Consider the following 22,164-nt stretch of genomic DNA (forward strand, 5'->3'; position numbering starts at 1 on the left):
TGTGTGTGTGTGTATATATATATATATATTTGTTTTACATATGTATATAAGTAAAACACTCATATGCCCAAAAATAAGTACATTTTTAATTGTGTTTAAACATTTGGCCAATGACTGTAGCAAAAGTTTTCAGAGAACAATAAATAGCTTTTATGGTTTTGACAATCTGAGCCATCTTTCCTCTTTTCATTTTTGAAGATCTGCCAAAATCCTAGAAGACCTGTAAGAAATAATACATAAACTCCCCTAGAATAGAAAATAATCTCTCTCTGGTTAAATTTGTGGGCTCCATCTAGGCAACCTCTGGATGGTCTGGTATAATCCTATCCTCATTTTACTGGGTAGTCTTATCTTTTTTTTTTTTTTTTTTTTACTAACTATGCATGTCACCAAGCCTGTGGCATTTACAGTTTTCTTGTTGTAAAAAGTTGCCTTTGGCATCATCAACCATTTGATATCTTCCCTGTGGTTCCTGCTCTGACAAACAGCCATTCTCTGGCTTCCCTCTCTCTCTCTCCTCCTTCTTCCTCTCTCTCTCTCTCTCTCCTTCCTCCTCTCTCTCATTCTCTCTCTTCTTCTCCTTCTCTCCCTCCCTCCCCTTCCCCCATCCCTCCATCCCCTTCCCTCTCTCTCCCTCTGTTCCCTCTCCTTTCCTCTCACAGAGTCCCATGGAATCCTGACTGGCTTTGAGCCTGCTATGTAGCCAAGGCTAGCCTCTACCTGTCAGGTGCCGAGGTTGGAGCACGCACTACCATGCTTCACTTCCTTCTACTCTTCCTGTATCTTGGTTACTTCTCTAAGTTGCCTTGGCCACTGTGTCTTATCACAGCAAGAGAAAAGAAAGCATTTAATTTGGGCTTACAGTGTCAGATGGTCAGAGTCCATGATGGCAGAGTAAGGGCACAGTGGCATGAACAGCTGGGAGCTCACATCTCAATTCACAAACCTCAGAGCCCACGCCCAGTGACATGCCTCTCTCAACAAGGTCACACCTCTGAATCCTTCCCAAGCAGTTCCATCAACTGGGGACCGAATATTCAAATATATGATCCTAGGGAATCATCCTCATTCAAACCAGCACAGCTGGTTTTAGAAAACCATCTCCTCCCAGGGCTCTGGCTGACGTGATGGAGTGTTCTATGGCTTGATCCTCTGACCCTGTGTGAATGTATCATAAATGCCACCACACCATTGGTGTCTGGAATAAAGCTGCCTTCCCATGAGCCATACCAGAGAATAACATTCAGCTGAGAGCCAATGGACTGCAGAGTTCTGACCTGCTGTGGGGAAACGCACTTACAGAGGTCCACTTTGCCAGTCTACATGTAGGGGTTCACATGACCTATGGATCTAATAGACTGCTCACAGCCTGGGCAGGGGTGGGAGGGGAGAGGTTTGTTACATGAAAGGTAATTCCTGATCTGCGTTATCAAAGTGTAATTCAAGCAAATACAAACAGAGCCCCAGTATGGACCGTAGACTTTAAACACAGAACCCATAGGAGAGGTCATTTAGCATCCCAAGGAGAATGAAGGTCAAAAGATGGCCCAAGGCAGAACCATCAACCTGTCAAACTTCTAACTCACTGTTGCTTAGGCTGCTAGGGTCTGGTGACCCCAGTTCCGTTTCTGTCACAGTATTCCCCAACTTCACCATTCTGATTCTTCTTATTATTATTATTAGATATTTTCTTTATTTACATTTCAAATGCTATCCCGAAAGTTTCCTATACCCCCCCTTCTCCTCTACCCACCCACTCGTGCTTCTTGGCCCTGGCATTCCCCTGTACTGGGGCATAATAAAGTTTCCAATATGAAGGGGCCTCTTTTCCCATCTTCTGCTACATATGCAGCTAGAGACAAGAGCTCCGGGGTACTGGTTAGTTCATATTGTTGTTCCACCTATAGGGTTGCAGACCCCTTCAGCTCNTTGNGTNNTTTCTCTAGCTCCTCCATTGGGGGCCCTGTGNTCCATCCNATAGNTGACTGTGAGCATCCACTTCTGTATTTGCCAGGCACTGGCATAGCCTCACAAGAGACAGCTATATCAGTGTCCTTTCAGCAAAATCTTGCTGGCATATGCAATAGTGTCTCGGTTTGGTGGATGATTATGGGATGGATCCCTGCAGCCGCCTGCAGCCATATGTACTGGGTTCTCCTAAAAGGCGGGCTGGGACTGAAAGAGATCAGACGGTGAGAAAAGAACGAGGCCAAGACAAACCTTTCTGTTCAAAGCCTCTGAAGTTTACTGAGAGTCTGTGCTTATAAAGAGGGTAGGCCCATACCCTGCCAGCCCATTCTTGGTGCCTGGAGCCAGCCCGTAGGTGATCTACAGGGTGTGTCACCAGAACGTCTCAAGGACCTTACAGCAGGAAGCAGAGTCTTGGAGAAGAGCAAATAGAGCCATCAAGGTCAGAAGGCTCTACCCTAGTTATCTCCTTCTTAGTGGCAGCATGGTCAAAGTCTGGATCAGCCTGCTTCAAGGCTGAGGGAGGCTACAGATCCCCACCAGCCTGATTCTTCTCTCCTTGAACTACACTGATTTGTGGCAGGATGGAGGGGGAGAGGGTGAAGGAGCTCAGCATCCCTCCTCCTCTAGGCAAGATCTTTCTCCATGCCTAGCATGCCCGTAAACCACCAGCCTTCTCAGACTGTCTAAGGCATTTCCACACACACACCTTCACTGGGCTCACTTTCATTTCCCACAGGTTGATATTAGCAGGTTTTGGAATCCCAGATGAGGACAGCAGCATCTTGTCATGGCTCCGAGGGCCTTGGCTGCCACTCACTCTTGTTTGTTTGTTTGTTTGTTTGTTTTGATGCAATATCTCACTTTGTAGCTCAGGCTGGCCTCAAACTAACGTGTGTTGGGATCACAGGCTTTAGACACCATACCTGGTGTACTGGCTGCTTTTGTGTGTCAACTTAACATATTAGAATCACCAGAGAGGAAGAAGCCTCAGTTGAGAAAATGTCTCCATGAGATAGATCCAGCTGTAGGGTATTTTCTTAACTACTGATTGATGTAGGGGGAGGGCCCAGCCCTTTGTGGGTGGTGCCATCCCTGAGCTGGTGATCCTGGGTTCCATAAGAAAGTAGGCTGAGCAAGCCATGGGGAGCAAGCCAGTGATGGAGCCCTTCCATGTCCTCTGCATCAGCTCCTACCTCCAGGATTCTGCTCTTCTTGAGTTCCTGTCATGACTTCCTCCAATGATCTGGAAGTGTAAGCCAAATAAACCCTTTCTTCTCTAACTTGCTTTGTGGTTATGGCGTTTTGTCACAGCAGTAAAACGCTGACTCAGGGACTTTGTAGGCTCAGTTTTCTATCTCTTTTGTGAAGTCTTGCCTATTAAATTCTCTTAAGTGTTACACAATAATAAAACCACTTTCACTTTGATTTTTATTTAAAACATTTTAAATAAATATATTAAAATATCTTAAATAAAATATGTTTATTAAAATATTTTAATAAAATATTTTTTAAAATAAAATGTTTCAAATAGATCTAATCACTGCAAGAAAGTTTTAAAATCAGTAGCCACCGATTATCCTGTAGAGAACAAATGAAAAGGCCTGCCCTATTTGCTTTCTGTGAGCTGGTGAGCTCTCTTCACAAGGGATCTAAGTAAACCGACCCTCTCTGGCCATCTGACTCACTTCATGGGAACAACTTCCAAGGCCGTGGTGGAGGCTGTGCCGCAAGTGTGCCCAGAGCTCCACCCCACCCTGCCCTGAACTTCACACTAATGGGCATCAGTTGCTCTTCCTGTCTCTGCTTTCCCAAGGTAACCCTTGGCATTTGACACTTACCCATAGAAATCATGTGACTTCAGGCTTGGTCGCCGTTTGTGTGGGCTTCTGTGAGCAAAATACTATCTGTACCACTAGCCAAAAGAGTCTAAAAATAGACCAGAGACCCGTCTCCCAAAGAGCTCTGTTCCCCTTTTCTAATACAGCTTTGAAAAGCTAATGTTACTGACTACTTACTGGGTGTGTAGTGCCGTATTTTTAGGTTGACCGGCATCCAGCACAAAGGCGTTGGGACTGGGAGGAGTAAGACACTGCAAGAGAACATCTCATTTTACCCACATGGGAGCCTGGCGGCAGCTCCTCTTCAACCCCTCACCTTCCTTTCTCCTCCCGAACACAAGCACCAGCCGCCTCTGTTTCTTTAACTCCCACGAGGACTACAAGCTCGGAGCTTGGCAGAGGTTCTTTCAGGGCAAAGCTGTTCTCTTGGAGCCAGGCAGCAGAATCATCCCTTCCGGGCTGGGAAATTGCTAAGGAGTTTCTGCCCACGTGGGCAGGGAGGGGTAGAATGTGGGCTCCGGATGAATCGCAGTTGTTTTACTAAGGGAGTACATTGTAGTGAATGTGAACGTGATGTTCCCTCCCTCGATCCTTTTTCAGATTACTGCCCCGCTCCCCGCCCCACCACGATACCCGCCTTGCGTTTATGAGATCTGTCTTGCTTCCCAAAGCCTTTGCGCCTGCCTTTCTGCCAGTTTCTCTGTAGCTTTTCTTCATCTTCACCCCAGGTTTTATGCTATCATAGTTTAAAGCTCAGAGAGAAAGCAGGTGTTCTTATGCTTCAAGGAAACAAGCCATCCTTCCATCCCTGCTCCGAGCATCTCAGCTGGAAGAAAAGGTAGATGTATCATACTACATAGTGTGTTTTAAGAAAGATTTTATTTTTATCTATGTGTGTCTATGCTGGTCAGATTTTCGTGTGGGTGTCAACTTGACACAAACTAGAGTCACCTAGGAGGAGGGTGCCTCAAATGAGTAAATGTTTCCTGTAGGTAAGTCTATGAAGGCATTTTCTTAATTAGTGATTCCTGCGGGGGAAGGCCCACTATGGGTGGTGTCATCCCCTGGGCTGGTGATCCTGGAGTCTATTAGCAAGCTATGAGGAGCCAGCCAGTAAGAAGCATTCCTCCAGGGCCTCTGCTTCAGTGCCTTTACTTCCTAGCCTGGCTCTCCTCAGTGATGGAGGATGTGTAAGCGAAATAACCCTTTCCTCCCTAGGTTGCTTTTGATCATGATTCATCACAGCAGTAGGGAGCAAAGTAACATACTGTCTGTGTAAATGCACGCCAGGGTGCCCCGAGAGACCAGAAATGGGTGTTGGTCCCCCTGAAGCTGGAGTTTCAGGCAGTTATGGGCATCTGATCTTGTGTGTCGGGAAAGGAAGTCAGCTACTCAGCACTTTTCCCCATGGAAGCATCCTCCCTAACCCCCTGTACTAAGCACTTTGTACAAGTCTTCCTAGTCTCAGAAGAGGAAACTGAGAAACTTGCCAAAATAGTTTGCTCAGATCACATGCAGTGCCACGAAGTTTGCAGCCTAAGGCCAATGTACATAGTGTGTTTGTTTGTTTGTTTGTTTTTTCCCTTTTGGTGTTGAGATTGAATTCAAGGCTTCACATAGGCTAGGCAAGCACATAATGTGAGATGCCATGAAGAAAATGAAAAGGTTGGAGGCGTAGCTCAGTGGTACAGCACTTGACTTGCATGCACAGGCTCTAGTCTCAGTCTCCAGGCCTATAAACATACACATGCCATAAACATACACACACACATACATGAGTGTGCACACACATACACATACATGTGTACACACACACTCACCATTGGTGAAAAAAACCTAAACAAATCAAGGCAATAGATAGAACAAATCAAGGCAATAGATAGAACAATTTAAGAATGTATGCTTTATGAAGAATGGCAAGGGAAGGGGCCAGAGGGATGTTCCATGGGTAAAGGCTCTTTCAGTAGGTCTGAGGGCCTGAATTCCATTCCCAGAACCCGCATGGTGGAAGAAGAAATGACTCCTGGGAATTGTCTCTCCTCTCTCTCTCTCTCTCTCTCTCTGTCTCTCTCTCTGTCTCTCTCTCTCTCTCTTTCTCTCTCTCTCTCTCTCACACACACACACTGAATGAATAAATATTTTATAATAATAATAATAATAAAGAGTTGGCTGGGGAAGCCTGTAAGGAGAGGATGGTGACCTAGAAGCTGAGGTGACTATGTCCCTGCACACTCACCAACTGCACATGCTGGTGACTCCAGATAATATTGTTAGGATTCTGCACCTACAGAGACATACAGACGGGTCTAGTTGTAAAGTCAGAATCTGGCTAGAAAAGAAAACTACATTTCATTTGGGGGACAAAAGTGGCCTTCGTAAAGAAAAAAAAAAGGTTTTGGTGTGTTTGCAGAGCTGACCTGCAGAGATACAGGATGTGGCTGGATGGTTCAAACAGCAGGAACAGCTATTCTCACAGCTTGGGAGGGTGGAAGTCCAGGATGAAGGCACAGTGTGCAGGCTTTCTGGTGTGGGCCCTCTTGCTAGCATACATAACTGTTTTCTTCCAGCATCCTCAGATGGGAGATCTAGCTTTCTCAGTCTCTTCCTACACAGTAACGCCTAAGCCAAGGACAACTGTCTACACTAATCTACACCACTTAATTTAACTGTAATCATCTTTTGGAGGTCCTGCCTTCCAAACACCAGCTCACGGAAGGGAGAGATAGGGCTTCAACAATCTGTGGGAATGAAGACACAGTTCAGTCCTCCACAGAGATGTTACTACTTGACAGATGAGGGAGAACAGAGAGGTTTATTGGGTCCGTTGCCTAAAGTCACATGGGCAGAGCTCATGTCAGTTTTACCTCTTGAAGCCACTCTGAAGCTTCCCCCACAGAAGAGGAGACTCGGATCTACTGGCCAGCAGGATTGCTACGGAAGGCACCCCAACCTCCCAGCATCCGGCGTCCCACTGACGGAAACTTTCGGAAAAGTGCATTCATCTTCCTTATTCAAATCCTGGTTTCCCCTGCCTTGGACACTGAGTGAAGGTCAGATTTAGACCCTAATACACAATAACAAAAACAAATATCTAGCTGGGCCTGGTGATGCAGGCTTGTAATCCCAGCTATGGGGGAATGCAGAGATCAGAGATCATAAGTTCAAGGTTAGCTTTGGCAACTTAAGACCCCCAAGGTAAAATAAAAAGAAAAACAGGGCTGAGGGTATAGCCCAGTTGTAAAGCACTTGCTTAGCATGTCTGAGGTCCTGTGCTAGATCCCTAGTATCACAGCACAACAACAACAACAACAACAAAAGCCCAAATCCATGCAAACAGTTTCTCTTGTTCTGATTCCACAAGGGTCTCTCATCATAACTTATCCTGGTGAGCTTCTTATACAAAACAAAGTAGTGACATTCAAATTGCATTCTTTTAGCCTGGCACTGGTTTTCCCAGTAAATGCATTCTGGCTACCTGGGGTCATTCCCTGACTCTTGCCACAACAGTCCATGCTACCCTCATGTCAACCCTGGGTTGACGTATTCCTCATCACACCTGCTATGACTCCACTATCATTTATGACCTACTTTTGTATAATTATCTGCTATTAATAACCAGTCTTCCTTTCTCTTTCATTAAAATCAACTCTCTATACACACTTCGAGTTTATTTTCCTAACAAACATGGTCCCATGTATCCTGGTCTCGCCTCAGACTCATTATGTGACTGAGGGTAACCTTGAACTTGCGGTTCTCTTGTCTCTACCTCCCAAGTGCTGGCTTTACAGGGGTGCCACTATGCCTCGTTTTTGTGGCGCTAAGGGTAGGTACACTGTAGCTAGCTTTAGACACACCAGAAGAGGGCATCAGATCTTATTACAGATGGCTGTGAGCCATCATGTGGTTGCTGGGATTTGAACTCAGTACCTTCAGAAGAACAGTCAGTGCTCTTACCCTCTGGGCCATCTCTCCAGCCCACTTAAAAACTTTTAATCAGGTCACAGGCCCCTCCCAGTTAAAAATCTTCCATGACATTCTACTAGTTAGACCTGCTGCTTGAAGACCTGGTCAGTCTAAGAGGCCAGATATGGTAGCCTTGGGAAAGTCGGGCCATGCTCCCCTAAAGTCTGTCCTTGAGACAAAAAATTGACAGGCTCCAGCTACGGCTGGAAAACAAATCATGTTTTTCTCCCTGGAAACTGAAAAAAAAAGTTTATGGTCCTACCTGGTGCCTGCCTCTGTGCCAGGAGTCAAGTAGGCTAGGTCGGCTGTCACATGGTGTGGAAAACCCTGCCACCCGCTTAGAGAAGTCAGAAACCTCCTTGGTTTTGGGATTTGAAGGTTTTCCTTCAGGACTCCCATCATGTGGGAGCTCTCTCTCCTAACACAGTTCTTCCCTTTGCATCCTTGTCTCTCATCCTCTCATTTTAAATGTTATCTTGTGAGACATCCCTTTATACACGTTTTCCTTCTCTAAGTCAGGTTCTCCACCACATCCCACCGATTATCTGTTTGATTCCCCAAATCCATTTATTTATTTATATTTTCAGTTGTGGGGGTTACTTCCATGTTGTCCAGATGAACATAGTAAAACATGCCTTTTAGACAAGAATTCCCCTACACCCAAGGCTGATAACCAGAACCCAGGGATATCACTCACTCACAATAACCACCAGACCCAGGACTAGGTAGACAGAGAACTCCATGCGGTTCACTTGACACTGTATGAGACCAAGAGCAATGTTCTTTAGTAATAATCCAACTCAGCCTCCTGCTGAAGAGGAGATGGTCTTGAACAGAAGACTCCTCGCTAACTGAGATATGCCATAGGCTTCTGCATTCCACAGAGGCCACCATCCTTAAACCCTTTTCAGGCTACACTTTGAACAATTTAAGAGGCAATAGGAGACTGCAACTCTGGGCAAATGGGACAGTTCCACAGCAAAGTTATCATCAGGACTGTCATGGCTGCTCCTGGTGGTCAACTTGACTATATCTGGAATGAAGGGCACACCTGTGATCCAGATCTTGAGGCTGGAAGACAGGTTTCTGACCTGGATCTTGACATGGAGATCTTGAGCCATAGTGGCTATGGCTAGTCTAGGAGACTGAGGCAAGCAGATCTTTGAGTTCAAAGTCAGCCTGGGACAAAGCAAGTTTTAGGTTCAGGTATGGTGGCACACGGCTTTAGTCTAAGCCACATCTTCTGCTGGAGGCCTACATCAGGACCTTGAAGAAGGAATATTCATTCTTCTTCAACTGATTGCACTTACTTGCTAGCAAGCCTGTTGGAATCTATTTCCACAGAAGACCAGCTTACACTAGCCTCACAGGCCTGACTTCCCACTCACAGCTGCCCATTGTTGGGTTAGTTGGACTACAGACTGTAAGTCATTACAATAAATTCCCTCAATATATAGAGACATTCCATATGTTTTGTGACTCCAGAGAACCCTAAGACAAGGATTAGACAGGATTTTTTTTTTTTTTTTTTTGGCTTTCTGAGTCAGGGTTTCTCTGTGTAGCCCTGGAACTCACTCTGTAGACCAGGCTGGCCTCGAACTCAGAAATCCACCTGCCTCTGCCTCCCGAGTGCTGGGATTAAAGGCGTGTGCCCCCATGCCCCGTCTAAGGTTTTTTTTTTTTTTTTTTTTTTTTTTTGGTTTTTCGAGACAGGGTTTCTCTGTATAGCCCTGGCTGTCCTGGAACTCACTTTGTAGACCAGGCTGGCCTCGAACTCAGAAATCCGCCTGCCTCTGCCTCCCATGTGCTGGGATTAAAGGCGTGCGCCACCACGCCCGGCTAAGGATTATTTCTTAAGTACACCAGTGTGGTTCTGTCAAGTAGTTGTTACCCAGGTTAACCTTGCCCACCTGGTAGAGGTAAACTTTCCCTGTGCCTAGACAAAGAGTTAATGGCAGGCCGGGCCTTGCAGATGGTTGTGGTCCTGCATTGCCCCTGTGTTTTGTCTTAGGAATGCTCTTTGATGGGTATAATGGCAGGTTGTAAGTCCAGGTTGTCTCCTCTTGTTGTGGGAGTGGAGCCTAACTGGAGGTCAAGCTGAGGGGATAAACAGGAAGAGAAACTTCTTCAGAGACCCCAAACTTCCAATTATGGTAAAAGTTTTCTTTCTTACAGTTTGTAACAAACGTGGCAATAAACTACTTTTCTTCCAGTCCTATTGGTAGAATTTGTCTTCTTTTAGTTAAATTCTACTTTGTGCAATTAATATTTCTTAAGTAAGCTTATTAGTAAATCCTTTTTATATCAATCTACTTCAAGTTTCTCCAGCATCACCAAGAGCTCTAATTTCCAAGACAATTTCCTTTTCTTTAAGACAATTTACCTTAGTCCAATATCATGTTGGGTTTTTTGTTGTTCCAAAATGACTGATCAGGTTTTTTTCCCCCCTTTGTTCTGTAAATTCTTATTTTTTTTAGGTTCCCTTAAAAGGCAAGGAATGGGGCTCCCCAAGAGAGTATAGGACCTGTTTAGCAAGGCAGTTCCATTCCCTTTTTCTTCCTCCCTCCCGGTGCCTCTTTCCCCACTGCTTCTTCTTTCAGCTCCTTTTCTCCCTTGAGGCTCCGGTCACCGCCTCCTTTCGGGATCGTCTGCCCGCATCAAATATGGCGCCGGCGCTTCAATGCTAGCGGAAATGAGCTCACACGACACCGGAAAGGAAGGCGGGGAGAGCTAACAGGCGGGTGGGTGACCGGCTGTGGGTGGGGCGGCGGCCCGGGCCCTGGCTTTTACGTTCAGGGCTAAGGAAGCTCCAGGGAGCGGTCGGCTCCGGTCAACAGCATGGGGCTCCAGGGCTAGCGCTCTCGGAGGAGGCCACGGTGAACCCCACGCCTCCGGCCCAAGCTCAGCGGCCTCGGAGCCCGCGTCCTGCCCGGCGGCGTCTGCCCGACCCTCCGCGGGCGGCGCGCGATCGCTCCGGCTCAGTTCGGGGCTGCGGTGGGAACCGCGGAGCTGGCTGGACAGGGCCCTTTCTCCGGAGGACCCGGCTGAGGAGAAGAGGCGGCGCGGCTGGCCCGACCCCGGAGTCCTGAGGTCAGGCCGTGGGCTCCGGGGCTCCCGGGCCGTGGACCCGGTCCTTGTCCCGCGTTCCCGGGCAGAGGATCCGCGACCTCGCCCGCGCCGCCCGGCTGCTCCTTGGAGTGTGGCACCGAGCCCTCTGGCGGGGTGATGTGTCCTCCTTGTTCTTGCTCGGGAGAGGCATCTATCTGAAGGGTACCCGTGCTCTTTAAAACTTTTAACCAAAGTGGAAATGCGTGTCCTCTTTTTCCGGACCACTGTCGATTTCCACTCTAGCCGAGGTCTGAGATCCCGTTGAGAGTAAAAAAAAAAAACGAGAGAGAGAAAGGGGGAAAAGTACCTACAAAATAACTCTGCACTTGGTGTCCCCCGCCCGAGAAGGGCAGATGAACTTTGTAGTTAAGATGCAGGGAGGTGAGCCGGCATCAGTGATGAAAGTCTCCGAGAGTGAAGGGAAGCTGGAGGGCTTGGCCACAGCAGTGACCCCGAACAAGAACAGCGGCAACAGCAGCTGTGGGGGTGCCATCAGCAGTAGCAGCAGCAACAGCAGCCGCGGTGGCAGTACGAAAGGCTGGCAGTACAGGTATGGCCCTCCAAAGTGATGTTCTGGGGTGGCTCGGAGTGTGATGGGGTCTGCATATCCCAGTTGGAAGGCCAATTCCAAAGCGGCTGATAATCTGACTTGGAGATAGAACCCTGCTTTCGTGAGCAGGATTGACTTTCTTCAGAAATTCATTCAACAGGTATTTGTTGAGGCCCTTTGAGGAATTCAGAAATGTACCCCAGAGTTTTCTCGATTATCCAAGGGTTTTTATTCTTCCTCTGATTTATCTCGACACTCACTTCTGGTTTTTGCCTCTGTTGTAATCTGTTTACAAGCAAGCCTGAACCGCTGTTAGAGCAGAAACTGTGGAACTCAGGCTTTGAGAGGCAAATGCTGGTCTTCAAAACTTGTGGAATGATTGGAGTAACAAGAGTCAGAGAAGATCTTACTTATCCTTTGGTTGCTTGTGACTTAGAGAAGGGGAGGGACTTAAATACAGAGGCCGATAAGCAGTAGAGTCTGATCAGGCTACTTGAAAACTCTTGAAATTCTACATTTGTTAGTTTTTATTAATGTAAATGAAAAACTTGGAGAAATATAAAAAGCTTCATTTTGGTGCTTTTAAAAATATATGTATATATGTGTGTGTGTATATATATATACATATATATATGTATATATATATATGAAGTATAGGGAGAGATTACTACCCATAATTCTAAGAGTGAATGGAATTAGGGCATCCTATAATGTTGGATCTACACTGATGAATACTGAAATTTTGGGTAACTGCTTGTATGTTTAATGCTAGTTGGTTTTGTTTGTTTGGTTTGGTTTTTGATTGTGTTAAACTCTTTGACTGCACTTGTAAAACTTGGAAGGGGTAGGAACCAAGATGTTGTGTAAGCTACATATTTATCATGAGTACTATTCATATATATGAAGTGTGCATGTATTACAATATGCAAATATGGACTGGGCGTGGGGGTACTCTCTCTTAATCCTGGCACATGGGAGACCGGCAGGAGAATCTCTGAGTGTGGAGGCAAGCCTCATATCTGCATAGTGAATTCCAGCACAGCCAGGACTACATATCACCCTGTATCACCTGATATGCAAATATATGTCTATATGAAGTATGCAGGCATGAACCTACAGAAGTGAGGAGAGTAGCTAGCTTTGTAATTGGCAAATGGGGATTGAAGTCAAGCCAGTGTAACTCTCCCCCTTTGTGTTTTTTTCATTTTATTTTTTTATGGGTGTGAATGTTTGCCTGCATGTATGTATGTATGTTTGCATATGTGTGCACTGGCTATTGAATCTAGCAGAAGGCATCAGATCCTCTGGACCTGGACTCATGGAGCTGCCACATGGGTTCTGGGAACCAAACCCAGGTCCTCTGGAAGAGCAGCTCGTGTTCTTAACTGCTGAGCCATCTCTCCAGCCCCTCTCAATTTATGTGTTAAGATGAACCATAAGGAAATTCTTTTTTGTGGGGATATTTTGATATCATTCAAGGAAGTAAGGAAAAGTTCAAGATAACCAGAGGTCAGACTTACAGTAGCAATTCTGAAAACCACTCTGAATTAAGTGAAAAATGAAGTAGAATTAGAGCAAATATTAGGTGCTCAAAACTCGTGGTCTCCTTTTCTTGGCTTCTCCCCCAGGTTTAGAGTCTAAAGATGTTTAAAACCAAAATAATAACAATTACAAAAAGTGACCTAATCCTTTGCTCTGGAAACCAGTTAACACTTACTGCTTCTCAAACAACTCAGGCCATTTGCTCTGTCCCTGCTAAGGAACAATGAGTACTTTTACGTCTTTCTTCCACCTGAGTTCCCTGTAAGTACACATGCTTTTAGAATTCTTTCTTGAGTTCTCTGAGAAAGCCAGCCCTTTCATCCCTGAGCCACAGCTGCACTGGCACCCCACTTTCTTGACTTCCTGACAGAAATTTCTCTTTGTTTGTCCTCAGTGTCTCGGTGGTGGTTGGCTTTTCTCTCCTTTGGTTGCCTAGGTTGACTTTTCCCCTTTTCAAGGCTGTCTTACTTGTGTTGTGGACTCTTATCTCTTTCTCCTTTCTGACCTCAGCTAATGGAGTCTGAGTCAGGAAATCTTTCAGGAACTCAAGAGCCAGGTCTTTAACTGCCTGTCTGAACAGTGCAAATCTCACCAGTAGCTTTAATCTCTACTGTAATTTGATACTATCTCAGTTTTGAAAATGTACATAGTTGGGTACATTGTGTGTGTGTGTGTGTGTGTGTGTGAGAGAGAAAGAGATTGATTGATTGATTGATTGATTGATTGATTGGAGAATGGCTGAGGATGACATTGAACTCCTGATCCTCCTAGTCCTAATATTAATATCATATTTAAAACATTTTGTTAATTTATTTTTTAAAAATATAGATAGAAGGATTACGTATTTGCCTTAAATGCTAATCCCAGCCACCTAGTTTCCCTCCCTGGAGAAAGTATTTTTACTGATTTCTCTTTTTGTTTTGTTTTCTTTGAGACAGAGTTTCTTTGTATATCCCTGGAACGCACCCTGTAGACCAGGCTGACCTCAAACGCCCAGCAGTCTACCTGCCTCTGTCTCCCAAGTTTTGTTTTGTTTTGTTGTTTTTCCTCTTCTTGTTTTTGTTTTTTGTTTTTTTGTTTTTCAAGACAAGGTTTCTCTGTGTAGCCCTGACTGTCCTGGAACTCACTCTGTTGTAGACCAGGTTGCCCTGGAACTCAGAAATCCGCCATCCTCTGCCTCCCGAGTGCTGGGATTAAAGGCGTGCCCCACCACTGCCTGGAGTTTTTTCTTTTGTTAAACTGTGTGTGTGCATGTCTTTGTAAGCATGTTCTCATGTGTGTGCAGTATGCATGCCTGTGAGCACAAGGAGCCCAGATAGGGCATTGGGGTCCTCAGAGCTGTAGGTACAGATATTTGTGGAATTGGCTTGTTAAGTGGGTACAGGGATTTGAACACCAGTCCTCATGGTTATGTAACAAGCAGTATTAACCACTTTCCCATCTCCAGCCCCTGCCCCTTGCCCCCTACCCCCTTTATTTGAGACAGGGTCTTACTATGTAACCCTGCATGGCCTGAATTTATAGGTAGAACAAGCTGGTCTCAAACTCACAGAGATCTGCCTGCTTCTGCCTCTCCAGTGCTGGGATTAAAAGAATGCAGTACTACACCTGGCTCTTCAACCCTGTTTCTTTCTGTTTTGTTTTTTTGGGTTTGGAAACAGGGTTTCTCTGTGTAGTCTTGGCTACCCTGGGACTAGGGACTAGTTCTGTGACCGAGCTGGACTGGAACTCAAAGATCTACCTGCCTCTGCCTCCTGAGTGTTAGGATCAAAGCTGTGAGCCACAGTGCCAGATAAAGCTGTGTTATTTCTTTATTTAGTAAGTACTTATATTCAATGTATTTTAAGATTTCACTTACTTTTAGCAATATAGGAGACAAACCTAGAATCTTGCAAGCATGTAAGCCAACAATAGTTTAGCTTTAAATAAAATAAAATGAATTTTATTTATCTGTCTGTGTGTGTAGGCATGTATGCCACATGGGCATGTGGAGGCCCGAGCCAGGAGTCAGCTCTCTCCTTCCACTATGTGCATTCCAAGGATTGAACTCAGTTCACTAAGCTTGGCAGCAAGTGTCTGTACCTACTGAGCCATCTCATTGGCCCCTTAGAGCACTTTTAATGATAAAGAAAAAACTTGTGTGTATGTATGTGTTAGGGTGTGTGTAATGGTGTGTGTGTGTGTGAACGTGTACCAGGGTGTCCCTGTCACCCTGGTCAGAAGGGAGTTGTGACAGTCAGTTCTTTGCTTCCACTTGTGGGTTGCAGAGATGGAACTTGAGTTGCCAGTCTTATGTGAGGTGACAAATGCTTTTATCTGCTTTCTCTGCAGCCGTCTCCACTTTAAGGTCTCTCTAAACCCAGGGATCCCCTTTCTCTGCCTCACCAAATCTGTGAGGAATTTACTAAACCATACCTTTGTACCTCTGAGGGAGGTGGCAGGAGGACCAAGTAGGTCTCCTTGTCCCAGGCTGGGGCCCTGAACCCCAGGCCTTCCTGCCTCCAACCTTCCAAGTTGATTAAGGACAAGTTACCACCATACCCCGCTAAAGCAGCAGCACTTACTACTTCACAGTGTGTGTGGGTTGAGTATTTTGGCGAAGCCAATTGTGTCCTCTCTCTGTTTTCCTCGAAGTCATGGTCACCCAGAACCTTGAATTTAAATAGGAAGGGTCTGCTTTTTAGCTCTCTCTTGGGACTCATGGTATTCAGTTCTTTTTGCCTTGTTGGACAAAGTTCTCAGGTCCTGGTGACTGATGGTCAGAGACCTTGCTAGTACCTGGCCTCATGGTCCTTTCTATAAATTGTTCTATAGCTAGACTGCTTATTTCATCAGAGGCAAGAATTGAGAGCCAGAGCTCTAGCCAGGCTTATGCTCTCAATAAGTCAGTCTTTCTAATCTAAGCATAGAAGCGGCGTCACGTCACTTACTTTCTTCCGGGTGTCAGATGCTGTCCTACTCAGGGCATGTCCACCAGCTCTCTGGATCATTGGGTACATGCCAGAGAATGTCGACCATTGCTAGTAATTAATGGAGCCATTTTTAGTAATTAATGGAGTCTGGATGATCACCTAATATCGAATCATTGTTTCGTGTGATCTAACAAATTTGATTTGATTGTTAGTGACTAAGAGGCAGTTAGGTGCTAGGAAATGAGCAGCAGGGACCAGGACACCAAACAGTAAGGGTAAAAGGAGGAGTGGGTGAGGGGTTGTAGCGAGGAAAGGAAGGACAGTTGACCCCAGTTGTCACCCACATTTAAAATTCTGAAAATGTGGAGGATAAATGAATCTGGGGCAGTGAGATTATACCCTGGGCTTTAGATGTGTCCAGCTCAGTATGCCTGAGTGAATGCCTCACATTCAGCTCGCTTCAGAATGAAGGGACTCGGACTTCCTACAGTTCTCAGAGGAAGGTAATGGGCACTGTCTCTGTAAACAGAGAAGAGAATGGAAGTTGAAATGAGTTGGCCAGGATCCCATAGCTAGTAACTGGAAAACTTTCTATGACTGGTTATTTGCATAGAGGTATTAAAAGAAGATAGGCTGTAAATGAATGGATACTTTTTACTGATAGTGGTAACTAGTTTAATACATGGTTTGTCTCATGTTTTGCTACGATTCTAACTCATAACAATGATTTTTGAGACCGCTCAGTGTGTGAGCCTCTCTGTTACTCAGTTCCCAATTAAGTGCACACCAGTAGAATGGAAGCCGGAAGCTCCTGGCCTTCATTTTCAGTGTCAGGGAAGGAAAGGACCTCTTCCGTGTTTGCTGACTGTCTCTTGATTACTGTAGGAAAAAGTTGGTTGAATTTATTCCATTGGCCCTAAGTTATCTTTCCTTTAGAGTCATTTATATTCAGTTCACATATGGATGTTACTTACCATTTATAGAGAGGATGGATTTCTTAATTCAGGGTCCCTTCTTTTTCACTGTGAAAGCTGGCAGTTCATAGATGAATTTTCTCTTTATTTTTCTATTCTCTGTGTCAGCTTTTTTTGTTGTGTTGTTGTTTGTTTTTGTTTTTTGAGACAGGATTTCTCAGTGTCGTCTTTGGCTGTCCTGAAACTCCCTCTGTAGACCATGCTGGCCTCAAACTCAGAGATCCACCTTCATCTGCCTCCCAAGTGCCGGGATTAAAGGTTTGTGCAAAGGCAGGCTTACAAATCTGACACTGCGCTGTTTATTGAAATGGATGGAAAGGAACAAACCAAAGGAAGTGCTAAAAGGCAGGCTGGGCATGTGTGGTAGGGACTGCCTCTCCAAACTTTAAATACTTCAAACCTTGTGTTTTTGGCTCTCTACCTGCTAAAGACAGCTAGCTGAAAGGCAGGTCTCTTAGCAAGCAGTTTTGCTTTTCAGAGGAAGGACTGGCGGAAGCCTTGGAATGTGCCTCTGTCTTCTAGGCTGCTGTTACATAGCCTTGAAAACAACTATGGAACAAAGGGCAGCCAGTACCTCTGCACACCAAACATTCCTTGGAAGACAGATCATGTGTGCCATTGCTTATATCTTTTTACTGTGATGAAATTTAAGTCTCATGTGATGAAACAAAGTCTTACTTGGCAGAGTCAGTAGTACAGCTTGCTGCTTTTTGATAATACGTGTGTTCTAGCCAGGCCTTGAAGTTCTGCCCTTTAACACACTCTGTCCTGGATGTAGGTGTTGCTTGTCCTCTTTGTGACCAGTGTGCTGCTATTGCCCTGAGAAGTGAAGTCTGTGTCCATTCCTGCACAGGAGTCGTCGGTCATTTCCCTATGAAATTGTAGCCTGTTAATTTGCTAGCTTGTAAATAGGGCAATCCTGAGACCCTCTGTAGTTCTAGTAGAATATCTACTGGAGAATATTACAATAATGAAAATGATTAGTTTGGGTGCTGGAACAAACCAGTGGCTTTTTCTCTCTCACGCTGTCACTTTCTCATTTCACATCTACTCAGTCAGCAGATCCTGTCACCCCAGCCCTGTTACCATAGCCTCCTGTACTCTGTTTGATGAGATATTCTTTTTAGACAGATATAATACATAGTCTCTGGTTTGTAGCTCTTAGATTGTGTATAGATACATAAAATAGATGCATGTGACTGTGATGTGAAAGCAGATGCAGCCCTGCCCTGTGGGACAAAGGGGACTGATGGGAGGGAGGGAGGGGCGTGGAGAGAGGGTGCTCGTATACACCGGACCCTCGAAGGAAAACTTGAAAGGCAAAGAAGAAAGGTCTTTAAACAACACACTCCGCTTGTTACGTGCTCCAGTGCCACAGACCCGTACCGCTGGTTTCTCTGTGTGACGTCTTTCTCCTGGGGAATTGCTCTTACTTTTCAGTGGGTTTTCAGAATGCTTTGTAACAATCCCTTTCCCTCCCTCCCTCCCTCCCTCCCTTCCTTTCTTGTTTCTTTTTCCTGTTTGTTTGTTTGTTTGTTTGTTTGTTTGAAACAGGTTCACTCTGTGTAGCCCTGGCTGTCCTGGAATTTGCTGTGTAGATCAGGGTGGCCTCAAACCCAGAGATCTGTCTACCTCTGCCTTCTAAGTGCTGACACTAAAGAGGCAATCCACCACTGCCTGGGAGTCACTTGTTCTTAACTGAAAGGATCTGAAAGTGTTTAAAAGCAAGGTTGGTTTTAAAAATTTTATGTAACTTAAGTCTGATAAAGGTTATTGGTTGGAGCCTAACACCTGTGACACCACCCCTTAGGGAGTTGAAGTCTTGAGAAGTTCAGGGCTAGCCTAGGAGGTAGGTAGGTAGGGTGTGTGTGTGTGTGTGTGTGTGTCTGTCTGTCTGTGTCTGTGTCTGTGTATATAGCAAAACTATCAAACAAACAAAAAGAAGTTAGTATGGAGTAATAATGGAATTTGGGAATTGAAACAATCTAGGAGGAGTGTCAGACTAAAGCTATTAATACCACTGGGCAGATAGAGCCAATTGTGAACCATCCAACATGGGTGCTAGGAAGAGAACTCAGGGCCCCTGGAAGAGCAACCACTAAGCCCCTTCACTAGCTGTTTTCCTAGACAGCTTCCAGGACGAATTCCAAGGAGATGATACTTTGAAATATCAAAAATACATCCAATTTGTGATCAGTGGTATTACTGAAGATAACTTCTTCATAGCTTAGTTTTCAGTGTCTTGTTTTTAATCACCTGATTCATGGAACATGAAATATCATGATAAAATGAGGTATGTAATGTTTTCCTCAATTAGCAACCAGATTGTCTTAATATTAAAATGTTCATTAAGATCTGCAAAAATGTATACACTTCTAAAGAGTGGAGCGTGAGGTAGAAGGTTACACACGCTCAACCACAGGCTTCCATCAGAAACTTGGTCAGCAGTGTTTCAGGCTGAGAGCTTTCAGATTTTGGTGTATGCATTGTGGGAATTAGAACTTGGCATATTTGGATTAGGGGCTGCTGGCTTGTATTGAAACCAGTCTGGGCTATAGCATACCCACAGCTCACAAAGCAAAACATTGAGTCTCACAGCATGGCCAGCAGGTGGCACAGTCTTCCCACATCAAACAGTGGTGCTAACTAGTTATTGGACAGAGAAAGGGAGAGATGAAAGGGAGCCTGCGATTGTCCATGCCTAAGGATGGTAGTACTCAAGCTGTTTCTGTACAGTCTGGGGGCTGGTGTCTCATATATCAAAACAAGCAGTAGTCTACACTTATTTAAGTCTTGTTCTTCTGTTGCTGTTTTGAGACAGGATCTCTTTTTATGTAGCCCAGGTTGGCTTTGAACTCATTCATATACCTACCTTAACCTTCCAAAGGCTGGGACTTCTGGCAGGTTGCCACCATGCCCAGCTTGAATCTGCTTCTTATAAGACTGGGTTTATGCTGTTATTAAGTCAATCACCATCAGCGTCTTTCTTGTAACTTCTATGAGAAACTTAAACCTTTCTTGGAGACTGTAGTTTTATTTATCTCTGGCCTGGTAGCTGACCATGGCTTTGAACTCCTGATTCTTTTTTTGCCTCTTGAGTTCAGGGATCACAGGTATGTGCTAGTATGCCTTATTTAAAATTAACTCTCTTTATATGTATTCACCAATAAAGAATTCATAACACTAGAACACAAATCACTGTATTGTGACTTGTGAGGAACCACTTTGGATTATTTTTGTAGGTAATACTATTGGAATTATATATTTAAATTTTTACTGTTGGCTATTAAGTGACTGGTACAGTAACTTGCAAATGAGGAATACCATTAGTAAGAAAAGAAAAGTGGTGACTGAATAGAGGTCATGTAGGTTCGTGAAGGTCAGTGACAGGTGACTTCCTCCATCACTCTCTACCTTTGTCTTTTAAATATAAATACACACACACACACACATTTAGTGTGTCTGTGTATACATGCACAAAGCATGAGTATGTGCCATGTATGTGGGAGTGTGGAAGTCAGAGGACAACTTGCAGGAGTGACCTGTTTCCTTCTCCAGTGTAGGCTCCTAGCTGGAAATCCTATCATTAGATTTGTTGGCCAGTGCCTTTCCGTGCTGAGTCAGGTCTCCAGCCCTTTACCTCATTTCTGGGATGGTCTGTCACTGAACCTGGAGCTCACTAGTTGGCTAGACTGATTGTCCAGTGAAGCCCGGGATGACTTCCCATTTCTTTCCAGCACTGGAATTAAAGGCATGCGATTGTGATTTTTTTTTTTTTAATGTCAGCTAGGGATCTGCATTCAGGTCTTATACTTGCACATGCAAGCCCTTTGCCCACTGAACCATATCTTCTGACCCCCTTTGATGGCTTTAACATGTCTATGCCTTTCTTAAGGTAGTTAGTATAGTAAGATTTTTTTTTGGGGGGGGGGTTCGGGACAGGGTTTCTCTGTATAGCCCTGGGGCTGTCCTGGAACTCACTTTGTAGACCAGGCTGGCCTCAAACTCAGAAATCCGCCTGCCTCTACCTCCCGAGTGCTGGGATTAAAGGCGTGTGCCACCACGCCCGGCTGTATAGTAAGATTTTAGGAAAGTTTCTCCCCATAATCCACTAGATATGGAGAAAACCTCCCTAGATAACCCTAGAAGTCCAGTTCTTGCAGGACATGCTCAGCTGCAGTGCTTTTATGACGTGCCACCAGGCAGGGGAGGACACCTTCCAGAGACAAGGCTTGGTGTAGAGAACTCAAACTAAGAAATGACTTTCCAAATGGTGAATTATGGACACCTTGATCCTTTGAGGAAATAATTTCTGTTGTGTTCTGCCTGGGGCTTTGCAGGTTTAATGCAGAGTACAACACTCAGGTTATGGGGCTACAGGACTGGACAAAAGAGTAAGTCTCATGGACAGAAACGGTTCAGGGAAAGCAGACTATATGCTAAGCACCCAGAGCAGAGAAAGACTTTAGGAAATCATTTCTGGGGAGTTGTTTTAAATAGAACATTCACATTGTATTTGTGTTTATATTTATGTAGCTTTATATTTACATGACTATATTTCAAATAATAATAAGTGGAATATTGTACTTGTTTTGAAGAAATTATTAAGCTTGACTCTTTTCTCTCTCTTCTCTTCTCTTCTCTTCTCTTCTCTTCTCTTCTCTTCTCTTCTCTTCTCTTCTCTTCTCTTCTTGGTCTTTTGACACAAGGTGGTTTCTCTGTATCCCTGACTGGCCTGGCATTCAATATGTAGACCATGCTGGCTTCGATCCAGCATACAGAGATTCTTCTTGCCTCTGCTTCCTGAGGACAGAGACTAAAGACGTTCATGACCATGCCTGGAAAATTTAATGAGTTATTGTCTCTGCAGCTGTTTTCAAAACTGAAGAGTTGTCTGGGTTTGTTTGTTTTTGTTTCCTCATATTTCCACTAACTTCAGCTCTGTTCTTTTGAAACAGTGACCACATGGAGAGTGTTAATGGCTATTTAATGAAGTACACCAACCTTGTCACGGGGTGGCAGTACAGGTAAGCTGACGGTCCTACGATGGCAGTCTCCGAAGAGGTTGGGAACTGGTTCTGTTACACACTGCTGTCGGCACAGAGCTGGGGAACTTGTAGAGGAGGATTTACCACGTCTCTCCTACACATGGGAAGGCTTTCTCCTTAGAGATGGAGGAGTTGGCCTGTGTCTCAGTGGCAGCCTCTAAATCTCAGCACTGTCGTTAGGAGTAGAGAGGTGTGTTCACCTGCCACGTGCTGGTACTGTGTGCAAAGGCGAGGCTCTTAGTGGGGAGAGTGGGCATT

General features: G+C 45.0%; 1 protein-coding gene across 3 annotated transcripts in view; it reads left to right on the forward strand.

The window, feature by feature from the left end:
* Positions 1 to 22,164, forward strand: part of Osbpl11 (oxysterol binding protein like 11) — a 75,022-nt gene that overhangs the window by 4,482 nt on the left and 48,376 nt on the right. Inside the window, exons 1-2 of one of the 3 annotated variants that reach the window (XM_029470390.1) lie at positions 4,154 to 4,647; positions 21,817 to 21,885. In XM_029470390.1, coding sequence (XP_029326250.1) covers positions 4,586 to 4,647; positions 21,817 to 21,885 — 131 coding nt within the window. In that variant the 5' untranslated portion in view covers positions 4,154 to 4,585. Of the gene's footprint in view, positions 1 to 4,153; positions 4,648 to 10,186; positions 11,431 to 21,816; positions 21,886 to 22,164 lie in introns of those variants that run through there. The other 2 variants (XM_021184875.2, XM_021184876.2) reach the window with 2 other exon arrangements.

Source organism: Mus caroli, chromosome 16 (genome assembly GCF_900094665.2).
Source record: "Mus caroli chromosome 16, CAROLI_EIJ_v1.1, whole genome shotgun sequence".
Classification (NCBI taxonomy): Eukaryota; Metazoa; Chordata; class Mammalia; order Rodentia; family Muridae; genus Mus; species Mus caroli.